The sequence below is a fragment of the Glandiceps talaboti genome, chromosome 1, assembly GCF_964340395.1.
Source record: "Glandiceps talaboti chromosome 1, keGlaTala1.1, whole genome shotgun sequence".
Lineage (NCBI taxonomy): Eukaryota > Metazoa > Hemichordata > Enteropneusta > Spengelidae > Glandiceps > Glandiceps talaboti.
In genome coordinates, this window is record NC_135549.1 from 11,703,597 (window position 1) to 11,722,573 (window position 18,977).

Here is an 18,977-nt window from a genome sequence, read left to right on the forward strand (position 1 = left end):
CAGTTAAACTCCTAGCTCAGCAACAGTGTCAGCAGAGAATCCAAAGTAATGCTGCAAGTCAAAAAGAAATGCATAAGCCATCACCTCAGCCAGGGCTTTCCACTGACATTCACCCTCCTAATCCAAGTAGTCACCCTAGAAAACTACCAACAGGCCTGGTACAACTGTCTCAACTACACAAGTCTAACGGAAAAATGAGAGGTCTTGAAAACTTGTATGATGATAAAGCCAAGTCATTGGCGCAACCACACTCTTACAAGTATGAGAACTCCAAAGTTATTTTCAATTCACATACAGAATCTGCAAAGAAGAGGCCTAAGACAGATTCTCACGTTAAAGAGAAGTTATCATCTACAAAGAGAAAAAGTGATGTGCTGCGATGTTCTAAAACTATAGACTGTTATTTCACACCAAGTAGGAAGGACACTAGTGTGAAAATGATGAGTGTAGGTACATCTAATAGCCAAAATTGTAATCTGAATGGCACAGAAATGGATGGATCTAAATCTAAATCCTCTTCGGTGACAAAGCAGCGTAAGATGCAGAAAGGAAGTGCGCAACTGTCATATAGTAATACAACTGCTGCACTTTCCAAGCAAAATGGAGATAGGCATATACATGTAGATTGTAGTTCATTATGCTGTTTCCCTGTTAAACCAATTCACAGCAGATCAAACAAAACTGCTGTGTTTGATGATCTCTTACTCCCAGTCAAGCCAATAAAAAATTATGAGGAAGACTTTGGAATTCGGATCCTTCGTGGAGATGATTGAATTTAGGATCTAAAGGTTTTGAGACCAGTGCTTGAAAATGTTGCAATTAACTGGGAATCCACAGCTAGCCACATATGACGTCTGATTAAAATGGATTGCCTTTTTAACAGTCTTTTGATAGACGTGAAATGGGACACAAAGTAATGTCTCCTTCAGATTTGTGTGGTTTTTGTATGTCAGGACAGATAATTTTTTTTTTTGTACTGTGTAGTCAGTCATCAATCTTGATTTGCTAATATAATCTTGTAGTTATTTGAGTGTAAACAAATACCCACTGGCTCTTAGCAACTTCTGTGAAATATATAATTGGTACAATAACAATAGAAGTAGTCAACAATATGTTTAACATGTTTTCCAAACAAGACACACACATTGTATGTCACTTCTGTCCCAAGTTCGAATCAATGTCAATTCTGTACTGATAAGTGAAAGTGAACAAAACCAATAAGAAAAAAAAAATCCTCTTTAAAGGATTATGCCAGATTAGCTTAAAATTTGGGCATAAAAACAGGTCTCTGGCAGAACCTGATATAGAAAAAGTTGGTCACAAACAAAAGAGTGTCAGTTTTAGTCCTTATGGGGCCAGTGTTACTGATAGATGATAGTAGTAATAAATGATACTTAGTGCTTTGCATCAATGAATTAAATTTTGGAGATAACCTGTATGTTATAAACTATAGAATGCTTGTTGTAAATATAAACATTTAGTAAATATAAGGTGGGGTTTTGACTACATGGTCTCATTACACATATACAATTATTAAAGTAGAAATTTTACATGGAACATTTCCTCAGAGACTTTCTTCCTGATTGTAAATTATAGATTGAAAGGCAACTCCATTAAAGATGAGACACCTTTAGATCACTTGAGGTCTTTTTTATGTAGGGAAACTGACTGACTGCTGAACTTTAAAGTAAAAAATTACTTAAATACTTTTATCAAACTTCATAATAAGACCATATTACCATATAGTATATGATGTGACAATACATTTATGTACGTGGCAAACATTGATCTGTATGTTTGCTGCAAACTGAATTAATTATGATTTAATAAACTGTTTGTATTTTCTATGATAAAACATTGTCTAATGTTATTATATGGTATAGTATATTGCAAATCACTTTGTTCTGTCCCCTACATGCACATTTTGACATTATTTAATTGGTTCATTATGTCAGTCTTTGACATATGACAAGTCATACCACCCTATTGGTTTGCATTATATAGGGCTGAACAACACATACCTACAGAAATGTATCACTGTCACATTTAGAAGGGGTGAAAGGTACCTATCTATCTATCTATCTATCTATCTATCTATCTATCTATCTATCTATCTATCTATCTGTCTGTCTGTCTGTCTGTCTGTCTGTCTGTCTGTCTATCTATCTATCTATCTATCTATCTATCTATCTCTCCCAATCTTGAGTAATATTTGTATACCATATGTGCCTATTATTAATAGTAAAAAACAAAGGCAAAAATATCAACAGGAGTGCTCAGTGAATGGAAATTTAAGTACTTTTAAATCATCAATCTGTACACATTTGTCTTCTCTCTTTTCACTCAAAATTATTACCTATTTGAAAATATATAATCACGAATACCCTGCCTTTACTGCATTCGTGTAGCTATAGTTTTGCTGGGAGACTGAGTAAGTTGGGGTTTGATTTCGACATGGAATGTCCTTCGCCATTCGTAGTGCACCCTTTGTGTTTAGGTGTCAGAATCGAGTCCCATAGGCTGCATGTATCGCCATACTTGATAGGATTCACACTTTAATCACAGGTAGACCTGCTTGCAGTGCATCGGATTTGTGGGTGGAAAATGTTTCAATGTTTTTGTTTTATTTTTCATGTTAAAATCAAGTCTGATTTTCTTACCAAAGCGATGCGATGGAGGAATAGTGGACGCACGGTGTTTTTTTTTACGTCTACCGTTTAATACGTAACTAAAATCAGGAAACGCACTACAGCTGTATGACCGCACTCGTACTTATTCTACTGTACGATGTATACTATACTGTTATACACGTCTCGTTTGTTCATTGGATCGAGTTTACCTAACCCCTAAACTGTTGACCTTTGCTCTTGTAAATCTCCGTATATATTCATCCGCACAAGCGCAATTCCGCCACTTACATTTGAAAAAGCCTCAAATCTCGAATTTCCCCCTTACTAATGGAATATTCTAATTATAAAATCAGATTATTAACAACTATCGCAAAGTTATTGATATACAACTTTTCTTATCGCATTGTTTTGTGGTACTTTATTTCTGACCTGTGACCGTTTAATGTGTGAGAAGGCAAGTAGGAAGTAGCCGTCTGCAACATGCTGAAAACTAGAAATATGGCACGACTGTCCTGTTTATGTTGGTGGTTCAGTCTGCTTGTGTATTTTGCTTCGATTCTACTGTCGTCGGGAAGGATAAACCTTTTCAAGAACAGATATGGATATTACGACCGAAAATATAGCCACTTTCCAGAGTCAGAGCGTCTGAAACGCCTTGAAGATGTCAAGAGAATGTTTTATTTTGGATACGATAACTATATGAAACATGCATTTCCACAAGATGAACTTGATCCCATACATTGTACGGGGAGGGGACCGGACAAGGAAAACCCGTGAGTATGGTTTGCATTGTCTGTAAATAATATCTACATTTTATTTGCCACCTTTTTTTTTTTAACGCAAAAAGTTATTAGTCTCCTGCAACACTTTCCAAGTTCATATATATGCAATGTGTTTACATAACTGCAGTGATTGATTTGCAGTTATAATATTATAACGTATAACTATAAGAACACACCTTGACAGTTGGGCAAGATTGAATGAATGAATGAACGAACGAACGAACGAACGAACGAACGAAGGAATGCATAAATGAATAAATGAATGTGTACAACCAAGTCAACTTGACAATCCAATGCCCCCACTCTCTTTAATACTATAGCTGCAATAGCAACTACATTATACATGTACATCGTGTACTTTCTTGTCCTATAAAAGTGGACCAGTACGTCTCACAGACAACATTGCCCATTCTGAATCCCTTGAAGTAGAAAGAGTTTGCAAGACCCATCAATGCATAGTTCTGCTCCAGACATGTGCATGCATATCCCAAACTTTGTGAGATACTTATTAATCTTGCTAGAAATAGATATGAATAATTTCATTGAAAATTGAATATAGATAAGTGCATACTTGGAAAATAAAAAAAAATAAAGATGAGTGGGATTAATATGAAGTTGTCTTGCAGATCTCAAACAAGTTATCCTGTTTAATCCTTAGGATCCACTGATAAGTCAACAATTTTATGAGAGGACATTGGGTTCAAATATTTGGCTTTAATGTTTGTATTGACGTTCATTCAGGCATTATGATGCCAGTAAGTTTTTAAAGATAGATTGGATTGGATTGGCTTTTCTTCAAATAAAGTATGTACTAGTATGTTGTACTTCATATATGTACACATAATTGTAAGTGTAGAGTTTTATATTTAATAATTTATATATATATATATATATATATATATATATATATATATATATATATATATATATATATATATATATATATATATATATATATATATATATATATATATATATATATAGTTTTGGTAGTACTGGAACTCTTTCTTGGGTGTAACTCGGAGTTTCACGCATATTGCGATCATCAGACACACACACATATATATATATATATATATATATATATATATATATATATATATATATATATATATATATATATATATATATATATATATATATATATATATATATATATATATTACTAACTACTATGCAATGATATGCAATGATATGCATGACAACGTAACATATCACATGTTATTATGATGTGGCAACAGGCGCAGACTGCTCGTGACTCCTCATTTATCCACTGTCATATTTGTTTGGGGTAAATAAACTGATTATTATTATTATTGTTATGATATTATGGTCATCAAATTGAGGATAAAGTTAACTTTTCCATGATCAACTTTTTTTTTTGTATATATTTCTACTAATTTTTGTAATTTGCTTATTGTTTCAGAGACAACATTAATATTAATGATGTACTGGGTGACTACTCTCTGACTCTGGTAGATGTGTTGGACACATTGGCTGTAAGTCAACTTTAGGGAATATTTAGATATTATTCTTCCAAATGTTCCTTTTTTTCAGCTGGGGAAAATACAAGTGACATATGTGGCCATGCTGACATGATTCGAACATCTGTCATGTAAAAAATCCCTTATTTCTCAATCACAAGTTTTCCGACTGAATGAGAACAATTTTGAGAATATGTTTGTGCACAAGTTTAATGTTGAGTAAAAATATGGAAAAATACTGGTGATTCTGAATGTTTTCAGTGATATTTCAAATACTACAGAACCAATGAACTGTTGTCACGACATACATGTAGAGTGACCAGGGTATAAACTCCATATTGTGTGTTTAAAAGCACACAGGTTGCAATTGGCTTGCATATGGGGTATAATCATAGTTTCTTTCCTTTATTTAAAATTGACAACAGCTTGTCTGTTAACCCATGGTTGACTGTGTAATTATTGCACAATTGTTGTCTGTTTAATTTGACACGCGGTTGCAGTTTTCATTGTGTGGAAAATATTATCCCCCAAAAGAGTGAATTCTTTTCTAATGCCAGTGATCTCACATATTTGAATTGATTATCTTCAAAAGCAGCATACACCAACATTCACAATGTATGGTTACTAACAACTCACCATGCATGCTTAGAACTGTCAACTCTCTGAAGCAATGATTTTTTTATAAATACAGTAAATTTTGAAATGTTTCTACTATAATTTATCATTAATTCTACCAAAGTATGTTAGAACAAGTAGAGAGGGAATTAATAATGACACATGTACTAATGTGCTGAGAATGGCACACAAGCTTGAAAATAATGGGAAATTGGAATAGTACCGGTACTGTACTATTGGAAAAAATTTCCTCTTACAATTTAAAGTACTGCATTTACAAGTATATAATCTTCAATGAAACCACAGAATAAAAACATAATAAACAAAATCAAACTTTTGATGAAGTGATTGGAGCTGCTAATAGATTTCGATATTTATTTCTTACATAAGAGAATATCATCTGTAGATAGCAGAGAAAGGTAATGGCTCATAATCACCAAATATTTTATTTCATACTATCATGGTAAATGAAAATACTGAAACTATCATCTAATTATAGCAAGAAATGAATGGATTATTTAGCTATAATTGTAATTCAAAACAGCATTCATTACCATTTTGACACATAACCTATCACTGTATTCTGCACACAAGTCATAAGTTTGTGAAGAGCGCCCCCAACTTAAAAACTATTACAAATTTTGTTTTTTAAGTCATTGCCATGTGAAACAACTTTCCAACATTTTGAATTAATTATTGCATGATGATGATACAAGTGAAACTGAAAATGTGAATCGTAACCAATTGAATATTTCTATGTTGTGTTTCAGATTATGGGGAATAACACTGAATTCAAGAGGGCAGTCAACTTGGTCATTGAAAATGTTTCCTTCGAGAAGGACAACACAGTTCAAGTCTTCGAATCAACAATAAGGTTAGTGTGAAATTATTTGACATGTGTGTGTCAGAGGGTGTTTAGTTTGGAAGAGTAACGACATCTCCCTGTCAGATAAGAATTTGATAAATGAAGTCAAGCCTGACAGAATGCCATCACTCTCAACTTAGTCCATGTCAATGGGGCAACAGATGACACTAACTGGAAATACTCAATGTTTTACACTGGATTCAAGGTCAATGACACCAAGTGATTATAATGTTACTTGGTGACCAAAGGTCGGTGACCCTAAGTGAACTTATTAGTACGAGGTGACCAATGGTCAATGACCCCAGGTAAACTTAGTGATACTGGTTGAGTATTGATACACAACAACTTTTGTCCTTGTACACTTTTTTTCTAAAATTCCTTACTACCTCGGTAATATTGGTATCACAAAGTCCACTTCTATTATTGCAATGTTTCCATTTGAAATTTTGGATCGGATGATGACCAACTCTATGCTCTTCCAACTATTGTGACACATCTAAACAGTGTTTAGTGTATGACTCTATGGCACCCAATGCTGCTTACATATCGTTCAGCTCATTACATGATGTGTACATGACCCATGGTATGCACAGTTAAGTACATACTAGTAGAGATGGAAACCATGGTTTTGAATCTCAAGATATCTTTTCAAATTTGAAGCCATGGATAACCTCTAGATACACATGTGTGACTAGAGCTCGCAATTTGAAATGGGCGCTTTCACAACCAATGTTCAATTAAAGGTTATAGAGGACATCAAATGGTGAAGATTATAAATGAGAGGAGTTCTAGCAGTAAAATGAATAGTAATGTTACAAAAGGGTAAATTGTAACATCTGTTTTTTATAGTGCTGGTCTGTAACGTTTATAGACATGAGAAAAGACACAAGAAGAAATGACATAATAAATAATGGTAGTTGACTTGTATGTAAAATCAAAGATTCAGTCTTTGAATTATGCTCCGAGGCTCCAATGAAATCAAGGTACACTTTTGCCAGACAAAGGTCAATGAAGCAATTACAGCATTTAAGTGGCATGAATCTTTGTTTACTTTTGCACTTGAATCAAAACGTTACATGCACATGTTTTGAATCTCGCCAGTAATAAAGTACTGAAGTATGCAAGATCTTTTGAAGGGCGCCCTCACTGTTTATCTACAGTTTAACTCTGAAAGGCTGTGGATTGTGTCAGTACATCCATAATATTAGACAATAATCACAGACTGTAGATTGCATTGATCCATAGGAAAGTATTACGATTGTAACTCAGAATCACTTTATATAGATGTAAATATTTAATTGTTAAAGTAACAAATATAGTGAAAGAATGAACAAAAAATTTTGAAAGTAGAAATGCAACTTGTATCCTGGTGTAAAGCAAATGTATGCAAAGGATATTGTAAAACTATGAAGTCAAGTGACAAGTAAGATATGAGAACAAATGTATTTAACTATTGTTGGAAACAGACTATTTCTGATAGAGAATAAGTATGGTGAAATAGTTTATAAACATACACAGTTTTCACCACCCCCTCTGTGGTATCAGTGGATATTGATGTTTTTACTACACTGTGTGTATAGCATGTAGTAAAAGTCCTGTCTGATTCCAGTCCAATGTATTCTTGCCAAATTTGTGGGTTATGCCAGAAGTGAGTACATTGGAAAGAGTATGAGTAGAAATGAGGTGGATGTGATATTCCACTCACATGATGTGACATTTCCCTGTAAATCAGTGTAATGTGAAAAGATAAATTCTAATACATTGAATGTATGTATGTATGTACGTACGTATGTACGTACGTACGTACGTACGTACATTTATGAGATTCATACTAGAAAAGTTTATGGAGACTGAATATTAGAGAAACATTAACCTACATCAAAGTGTGGGATTGGAGAAGTGGTTGGTGTAAAAGTATATAACTGTGTGAAAAATAAAATGAAAGAAGTAAACATTGTACTAAACCAATACACATATGGCCATCCATTCCCTTGAAATCCAGGAAGGATTCTGATTGTTTGTGGACAATTGATGGATGATGTGAACAGAAAATACCAGATGTCAAGTGTACTGCTGAGTAAATAAAATTCTTATATGATTCCCAAGTAAACATAGCACAGAAGTGATATTGAATGGATTGTACAGATAAAATGAACAATACAGGTCATCTTAATGTTTGTATTGATTTGTAGCTTAAGTGATCACACCATCAATCATTGTTAACATTATAGAGGATATCACTTTCAGACAAAACCTGAATACAAAAGTTTAGATATTACATTTGATTTCATTTTACTGTTACATAGCAAAGCTGGAATTCCTTGGACAGATATGATGAATCGATAGATACACAATGCTAACACCAGCATTTGAACTGTCATGCAAGTTTTAATTTAATACATTTGATGTATTGTAGATATATTTATAGATAATATTGCCACTTTCAGTAGTATTGAAAATTTACTAAGTACTTTCTTTTAATTGCCCACTTTTGTTTTTCAATTCATCATTCTCTCTAAGCTTGCAAGTCTAGAATGACACAATGGAACCTGGAAATGGTCCTCAATGTGCTCTGAAATATAACAGAGAAGTAGAAATACATAAATAGATTCACAGACCTGTAAATGTAGATGGTAGGTTTTTTTTCAGGATACATTATGCAACAAATATGAAAATATGATGATACATCAAGTTATTCCATAAACCATACTTCATTTAAAATACCGAAGTGTTTGAAATGAGGGTTTACAAATTGCATTAAGACAATAAAATGAAAGGTTTTGATGAAAGTGTCATCATTTTTCTCATTAACTGCAGAAGTGGTAAATTGCACATGTAGTGACTTTTAGTTTTACATATGGTTCAAAGGTCAGATTTGTATCAAGTTGATAGTATGTGTGTTTGGTAGCCCAATTATCTGTGAATGTGGTGTGGAGACACTTAGTATAAAGTGTCATGAATTTGATAGCCCAATTATCTTTATACTTTCACTTTTTAAATATATTTATGTGGAGATACTAAGTGTCATGAAATGAAAATATCAATAAGATCTTTTCTTTACATTGAAAGTGATCATATGTAACTTTATTGCATTCACTTCTGAATATATCAATGGTATATCTATGTTGAGACATTTCTGGAATAATTAGAGGTTACAGTGTTGGCAGAGAAAGAAAGTTATAGGACTGCTATGTTTTGTTGCTGCTGTTTTAGAATGCGTTTACTTATTAGATTAGTATATAGATAGATAAATAACAAAATTATTGTACATATTTTTAAAGTGTCTTCCATATGGAAAATCATGATCATAGCACTGTACAGTTAATCAGTTATTATCCCTGGTACAACATGTACCGGTATGTACATTGGCACAACATCCCTACACTCCCTGGAGCATACAATTCATTACTGTGTCTAGTATAAGCCCATATGATTAAATCCATTCAGCAGCAAACTCTGTCCTACCAGGTCCCCATTTATACAATGGTTATGGCACAATTGTTGTGTAAATCTTGCCCGAGGACTTCAACCATTCAAAAACAACTGGCAGCAACAAGGCTTGAACTGATGACTTGCAAATTCCCATTTTGCCACACTATAACTACATCACCATCATATTATCATAACCCTACTGCAGCACTACACATATACTGAACAATGTCATGATGCTAAAACTAAAATAGACAATGTAAAACTGGGAATTTTTTTTATTTTGTAATTCCGTATGAGAAGACATTTTCTTAATAAATATCCCTGAATCAGTTTTGATGTGTGGCTATTTTTCCTTTCTTCAAATAGAGAATAGGTCAGCAAGTGAAATAATATTAACATACTGTATGTTATATTCTTAATGTCAAACGTATCAAGAATCTGTAAAGTTGCAGACTTTTGTCTTCCTTTCACCAACCCGTGTCTCTGTCATCATGCAGTTAAACCTATCAGTAATGTGGATAAATTCCAGACTTACTGTCTAGAGTTAATGGTCCGTTCATCTCATACATGTTAAAATGTCATACATATACTCATATAGAAAGGAAGCAGTGACCCAAATTGGTTTTACACCAAATAGTTTTAAGTATTGTACATCTCAGTAGGGTACCTACTAGGAGTCTTTAATATATTCCAGTCTATTCTAATTAAAATAAAGTATTAGTGATAATTGCTTTGAGATCTACTTGACTTTTGACTGTTGTTGACTTTTGACTTCTTTCAAGATCTTGTTAAAGAGATCATAAAAGAGTGGTATTTAGAAATTGCTTGACACTCAGCATGAAGTAACACTGGCCTTATATGGGTGATACAGGAAATAGAGATACAGTCTATCCACATGATGGCTTTGGATCCTGCAAGCCATGGATAGCCTGTAGACTACAGAGATAGAGGTAATCTCATCCAGTAAAATATTTGGCAAGCATGATTCCCATTTTAACTTCTTCTTTTTTTTCATTTGGACACAGAGTTCATCATTTTGATTAATTTTCACTGGCAATATTTCAGTAATTAGAATTTTAATGACACTGGTTATGCTCACCAGAACATTTATAGGAAATCTAAGTTGATGACATTTATGTGTTGGTTCATTGTTTATTTTTGTCTATATGTTTTAGTAACTTACTGGTACATGTTTTGCATGCATGTATCTATACTTTGCTAGGGTTTTATGTTTTTCTACCAACTGTATCTGCTGTGTGTTTATATACATAATGTGGTCTGTGCAGATCTGATCAGCTTCAGTGATAAGTCATTAGTCCAGTTTATTACTAATCCACTGATTATCGTTGTCAAAAGTTTTACTAATTGTTATAAAATTAGGCATTAAACTTGAATTTCAAAAAAAAGCTTATGTGCATCTTGAAGCATTGATCAATTTTGTAGAGTTCAAGACTCTAGGGACTATGAGTGTGGCAAGGAATTCCTGTAACCCCCCCACTATATATTAAAACTCCATAAAATGTACATGAAGGGTGAATCCATTACTAAGTATTTGATAGTTGTGAGCCATTGAGTTTTTGATTGCATTTCTAGATTTTCATGTGATAGACTAATTCCACTTCATCAGGTTACTGAGTTTTATTGGATTGCTTTACGTAGAAAATGTACATTAAGATTTTGAAAGTCAAATGACTTTGTTCCGTTGAGTCATAAACTGATCCAAAGATCCATGAAACCATGCAGTTTGTGATACACAGTTCACATTGTACAAAGAGATAACGTTTGAATAAGTGTAATTCTAAATGGTAGTTTACAGTGAACCATGGGAGTAGGCTTTATAGTATATCACCCACATACTGAGAAGTATGATGAAACCACAGCAGGCTATGTGGATCACCCAGTCTTGGTTTGTAATACATCATCACCATAGTTTATATTCTTTGAGTGAAGTTGACATGCCTGATACTGTAATAACCACAGAGTAATCAAGTTTTATGTATTTCAAATATAAAAATATTGATTTCTGTGATCCAGAAAACTCGACATGTAGCAGGATTTATTGTATGAAGAATTAGCAAAGACTTTAGAATGTTTCATGACTGACTTCCCTGGTGTGATGGATATCAAATATGCACGGTATATGCATGGGAAATGGAGAAAAATTCTCCCCATTATTATTAGTGTGAGGTTTGTTTGATGTGCCATCCATCAGTAAAGAAATCATGTGGAATACGTCAGTGAACTTTGACCCCTATAACATCTTCCTTGACTTGAGTGTTAATTAAAATTTGATTTGATTAGCCGTACCCTAGTAGTACATGTAAATATGAAACGTGGCAAATTATGATTGTAAAATGGCAGGATCATATTTCATAAAATTAATATCTGTTGTAAGTATACATAGACAATCATTGCAAATTGAATGATAACTATACTTGAAATTTTGATAAGTTTCAACATCTTGTATCAAGGAAACTCCAGGATTTAGATATATAATGTGTTCTTGATAAAGTATTGTTGATATTGAAATGAGAGTGACTGTGTCATGTTAAATTACATTGAATAAATAACACAGATACTGATGTCTTGTATAGAAGTCGACAGCTTTATCAGTGAGCAGTTAAGTTGTAGTTTTTACCTGATTCAAATAAATGCATAGGTTCTGTCACAGGTGTTGTTTTAGCTTAAAATAGATCATTATGGATTAGTGTGCTAGGTAGAAGTGAGTACCTGGGGATATTTGTACCATGTGGAATGTACTTCATCTGTACATGTCAGAAATGACAAGCCACACAACATTCATTTCCTTGGAGTTATAACATTTCCCATCATGCATAGCCTTTATAGTTTTATTTAATTTTATCCTTTTGCTAGATTTATTAACCCTGACAGATGGGATGATTAAAATTATTCATCAAACACATTTTATGTTTTTTTCTTGATTTCTCAATTTGGGACACTTGCTGTAAATTGCTAAGAGAAGAAATTAACTGAAAAAAATGAAGTATAATATTCAGAAATTCTTGAGATAAGACAAAGAAACATAACATTTTTGATAAGGTTTTTTTAGTATGAAGGGCTGGTTTAGTGAAAAGTCTTATCACTAAAATGAATAAACAGACAGTTTTGTGTATGAAAGGTTTTATTACTTTCCCAGCATGCTTTGTTGTATCATACTCTTTCTATATGCCTTCAAGAACTGTTATGTCTTTAGTGTAAAGTGCTTGCAAATATCACATCAACACTGCAAGGCTTAGGTTATCTACAAAGCTGTCAGTTGCTTATGAAATCAGTGTGATAAAATAGTCTGTTTGAATCAAGAATATCAAAACATGTATGCAACGTATAAGTAGTAATGTACAGGTGTGTTGAAATGTGTTGATAAAATAAACCAGCCTTTAGGCTAAATCATACTATCTCCTTCTTTAGTTATTCAAACACAAGGTGAACTATTTAGTGTAACAAATTAAGAAACACTTCATTAAACTTTCATTCCAGCACTCAACAACAAAATTTCAAATCTGTGATATGAAATATTGGATTCATTTATTGATTTTTTAAATGTCAACAACATAAAATGTGAGTATAATTTCACAACAGTCACATTACATTTAGGCAAAAGGTAGTGTATGATTTCTTTGGATGTTTGAGAAACCGTTGTAATGGTCTAATTTAGCAGTGCTACATTCTGGTACAATCCTCTGCCCAAAGAATTTTACAGCCAGTCATTGTATAAAATTATGTATTTGCTATACTATATTCTTGTAACCTGAACATTATATGTGTAGTTTTATCAGCTTTATTTTTGAGATCTTTTAGTTGAAAATTCTACTTTTGTGTGCTTTTTCTCTATATTGGGGATGTTTTGAGCATTGTTTTGTTCTTTCTTTTCTCTGAAATACAATTTAGTAACAAGTCTAAAAATAGACAATAAGTGGTGCTGTCATTTTAAAATAAAAATGGAAATCACCATGACATAGGTGATCACCAATTTTGGTCTGTCACAAGCTGTGACAGTGGCATAGCACAAATTGGTTTACAGGGCATACTTCCTGAAATGATTGTGTAATATGCCTATATAGCTAGAAGATAATACTGACTATGGTATCTCTGTTATTAGCATATTTGTAATCTAATCTAATATGCGATTACATTTTGAATTTCTACAGGTATGTGAAGGAAATGACATGATAAAACATGAAAAGTCATGTAGATTAGCAATTTATATATATTCTAATTGAATGATATTGCAATGTGAGTATGCCACTGCAGTCTGACCAGGGTAGTAATATCTATACCATGTAAGGCTTTTGCATTTTATCAGTACTACATAACATATGCAAAACTTTGACCAAAAATGAGTAAAATATGAACAAGGTTTATGGTAATATGAATCATATAAAAGCTAAATGCTGTGAATCTCAAAAACTTTTGCGTGAAACAGAGAATACTGGTACAGTGGTAGTTATAATATCTACATTTATATATTATGAATCTAGACTAGGTAAATGATATTATAGGTCATCTAGATTTAGAGCAGATAGTCTATAAGATACTAAATGTAATTAAGAAGTCTAATCACATTACTTTAACTTAGCTTTATGTAAGACTTAAAATTGTGACAGGTCAAAGGTCAATATGGTCATTTGACAAATGAGTAAATGGTACCAGTGGCCAGCTCTGGTAGGGGTGTGTGGGCCAGTGCTGGAAACCCCAAGCCCCATTTTAGACGCACTTTGACGAAAAGTCAATACCCCATTTTAGACCATTACAAGTTTTTAAAAAGCTGATAGTTTAGACCCAAATACATTTTCTGTAGCAAGGAGGCAAATTTTTTGGGCAATTAATGGCAGTTATGCTTTGGTAAAAGACAATGGACAACATTTAGACCAACCAAAATTGAAAATAATGCAAAGTGAACCCTATTTTAGACTCTTCAGCTGGAAAAAAACAGACCCTATTTTAGACCAACTGGCTAGAAAATGCACCCCATAGGGTGGTACATATGTGTATAATCAAATAAGGGCAGTAGCCCCTCCCACCCCCAATCAAAGCACTTTCTAATTTAGTGCCAGCCTTCAAGATCTGATGATGGGTTACTTAGAGATAATTTGATACCCAGTTGGCATCCAGACTTAAAGCATGTTCATATTATATACAAACAGCAGTATGATGTACTCAGTAGTACCACCAGTGACCACCAAGATAGGTAATTTACCTAATTAGAATGATTTAACTGTTCCATGTAAGAGTTTGGTGTATTTTTCAGCATAAGGTGAAATTTATTATAAACAGCCAAAAGGTAAAGTAGCAGATGGTGGTATGATGTAAATTATGATATGCCTTCACTGGCTGTGAAATCATATTCTGGCATATGTTATCGATTTGACTAGTTTATGTACTATTTCTCAGTACGGGGTTTGACTAATATTCTGCCAATGAATGCAGTGGCAAGTGATTGTTTTACAGCACTGGTAATATGGGGGGGGGGGGGGGGGCTGAGGTGTACCAGTAATATTAGAATACAACAGGTATTATTTTACAGCACTGGTAATGTGGGGCTGATGCAAAAATGATGCATTAGCTTGGGTCCCTTTACAGATACTGATAGGCTTGATATTGCATTTGCCATATAACCAGTATAAATATATATATGAATCATTGTAGAAGTGACAACATAGTTGTACGGTTTCTGACCCTCTAGCTACTGTCAAAAATTAACCATAATGTGTGATTATAACCTATGAACCATGTGTCTAGTAGCAGATATCAATAATCCTAATTTTAGATTGATTTATATACAGGACATAACTAATCCACATATAATAAGATATTGACTGACATTTACATGTGATGATCTATGGTAGTGTATTAGTGTTATTTTAGTGTGTTTATTGTAAGTAAATATAAAAACCTTTGATTGGGTTAGGTGTAAGGGGCTGCGGGTAATGTCTCAATTTATCACTGACAAAAGGGATTAGAGTAAACTGTATTCTCTAGTCAGAAAAAAGTCTCAGTTTTCCACTTTCTCCACCTAGGTTCTAACAAAAACACAAACCTTCAAGTTATAGTATGTAGTCCATGTATGTATATCCCACCAACTTAGGTATTTTGAAAATGATCTACTAAAATATTTGTTCGGAGTTATTTTATCATATTGCAAACATGATACCATTGTTCAGCCTTGAGGCTGTATTTCATCTAATTTTGTAACATAACCTGGGCATTCAAAACCCATCAAGGTTTGCTTGTCATTGCATATGTCTGTAGCCCATAGTGATCTTTAGGTTCAAACGAAAGTGCCAAAAGGCATATATTAACTGAATAATCTATTTTCACATTTTGATATGTAATGTTTTCTGTACATTTTAACTTATTGTGATACTTCAAACTACACTTTAAAGCTGCCTATAGTAATATTCTTTACATATTTAACAAGAAAATTGTCTTCCTCCTACCCACACAAAGTTGTAAAACACTATAATGTGTAGGATGAAAAAAAAGAACGATTTTTCTTCAATTTTGAAATTCTTTACATGATTCACCAGGATCAACATTGTTTCTAAATTTACATTATCTGTCATATGGCTGATTGAGTTTCAGAGTTATGTGAAAATAATACAGTATCAGTAAATGTACAAATCTTGGCATGATTGTTTTTCTAGAGTGAAAAATTAAGATAGATGATTAGCTCTAGGGCTAGTGTCCCTATTGGAAAGAAGTAATTGAAACATTTTTTTCCACAACACTATAAGGTGTCCACTACGTCATTAGGTATACATACTATGTATTCTGTGTTTGTATGTTAAAAAAAGGCCATAGGTTAGATTTGATTTGACAGTAGGGTAATATGTTTCCATTAACCTCTCCCTGACATTTTTCTGAAAAGTTCATGGAAATGTGTTTCTACATGTAGTTCTCCCTTATGAAAATTAACGTTATAATAAGTCGGACTCTGTATTGTTTCAGTCCAAAATATTTTAACTCATAACGTAAATTGGTCATGGAAAAAATATTGAGAATTTGAAATTTTGACAGAAATCATTTGATTGAAGACAATTTTACTTGATTTTGTGGATTGAGAAAAAACCACATGACATGCATACTACGTATTACTTGTCATATAAATTGCTCTCTGCAATTTCTACTGCGCTTCAACATGTTATGCTTACTAGTATTGTCAATTACTAGATGTATGAAATACAAGGTGAAAGCTATTATTACATCATTGTACTGAAAGAACACAACATATTTGGCAGGCCATACCAAAAATTGTTGCTTAGCAGCACAGACCTTGTAGTTGTAGATTTGTATGAATTACAAGTGTGCTTATAAAATACTTGAAATAATTTCACACATTTCCATGGTATCTATTTATTGCTAGAGTACAAGATGTTTGATTGTTCACAAGGTCAAAGGTTAACATCTTGCTGTGTTAGAATGACAACTGTCATATTCCCAAGACATTCATTATCTTGACTTGCCTCAGGTCATCTTGATCTCAACATTCACATTCACCGCAAACAAGTCCCAGATGTACATGAAAACCAGTGTCACTGTATTGATTTTTACTTATTTTACATGCATTTCACTATGTAGTGACAGTTTTGTCTCTGGTGTATAGTTGGCATACATGTACACATACATGTACTGTAAACCTGGAAATTATAGCTGAAGATTTATTTTCGCTTGCAAAAATAATCATGACTAAAATGCCTCCTTGTACATGAACACAATGTACCAGTCTGGTAATTAGTGAAAATTAGTAGTTTTTGAGAACTAGCTGAAGATTGTAAAATTGCAAAATTTTCTAGTAGTGAAAATATCTAGGTTTACCGTATTTTTGTACAGAGTGATTACGTAATTCATACAATATGATTCACATCAAGAAATAATTGGAGCCTGATCTTGAATGCAAAATAGTTCTTAATTAAACGAAAAATTTTCCACGCATTGCATCCAGTCACACAGACTTTCTACTTGGTCAAACATATAAGGGTACACAAATATGCATTTACATGTGTATCATCATTGGTCAAGATATGAAAGAAATAAAGTCTAGTTTAATTCAATAAACATGAAGGAGTCTATATTGATAATAGTAATTATATTTATTAAATGTTTTATAAATACATGATATTCATCATGAAACGGTTCCAAAATATAAATGTTATTTCAACAAACCACAACCAATTGTAATCAAGCAAAAAATTTGAACAATTTATGAACAGATAGGTGTTCAATAGTTTGAGGGCAGTTCAATAAAAATAAAGCAATGTCTCTTGATATTATGAGGTAAACCAAGGATAGAATAGTGACACATTTGTCGTTTTGATCATATAACCTTTATCACTGAACTATTAATAATACTTATAATGTTTTATCACTCAACTGTTAATATTCAGTGAATGGTGGTACCAATCACATAAAGATTGACATTTCTCAGACACTAAGTAACTGCTGCTACAGACAAGTTAAAGAAATCTGGTGACGAATTCGTACAAATAATGCTGTTACAGTACATTGTACATGTAGTATCTTGGTTAATAATTGTTAAAAACAATAAAATACAGTTATCACTTTTCTTGGTTTGCTCTCACTTGTAGAAAAGTTTACAGACAAACTTATATTATAATGATCAAAAGCAAATATACCAGGTATAGTTTGAACAGTGAAAAAAAAGTCTTGACGTGATACATTGTAACACTAATCATGCTAATGGTTGACTGACAAATTATTGTACACTGCGATATACAATCATGGTATTATATATTTATTTGACTATTAGAATTCATTAAAATGATTACTGTATTCAGTTTTTCAGCATTTACAATGTACATGTACTTGGCCAAAAACTGTATGTTGTTAAGATAAAAACTCCATGCATGGTTTCAGGTGATTGATGTCCACAATATGGCAGTTTGATTTTGTCATTTGCAAAAACAATTTATTTGATGTGCAGCAGACTTTAGATTCCAGAATTTCAAATCTAGACCTAAACATGATCATGAATAATGCTTCTGTTTTATTACCTGAGAAATCAATTATTTACATTGATTATTAAAAAAGTAATAATAACTATACAAATAAAATTTGAGAATACCAGTAAAACTTATAAGTTCACCTACAAAGAAGATCCAGAGTTTTCTGGCATTGAACAATTCAACAT

At 32.8% G+C, this 18,977-nt stretch overlaps 1 protein-coding gene across 1 annotated transcript in view; it reads left to right on the forward strand.

Annotated features, from left to right (window-relative positions):
- Positions 1-3,128: 3,128 nt before the first annotated feature.
- LOC144433094 (ER degradation-enhancing alpha-mannosidase-like protein 1) overlaps positions 3,129-18,977 on the forward strand; it is a 387,086-nt gene continuing 371,237 nt past the window's right edge. Inside the window, exons 1-3 of the mRNA XM_078121406.1 lie at positions 3,129-3,403; positions 4,839-4,911; positions 6,282-6,385. Of these exons, the coding sequence (XP_077977532.1) occupies positions 3,129-3,403; positions 4,839-4,911; positions 6,282-6,385 (452 nt within the window). The remainder of the gene's footprint in view (positions 3,404-4,838; positions 4,912-6,281; positions 6,386-18,977) is intronic.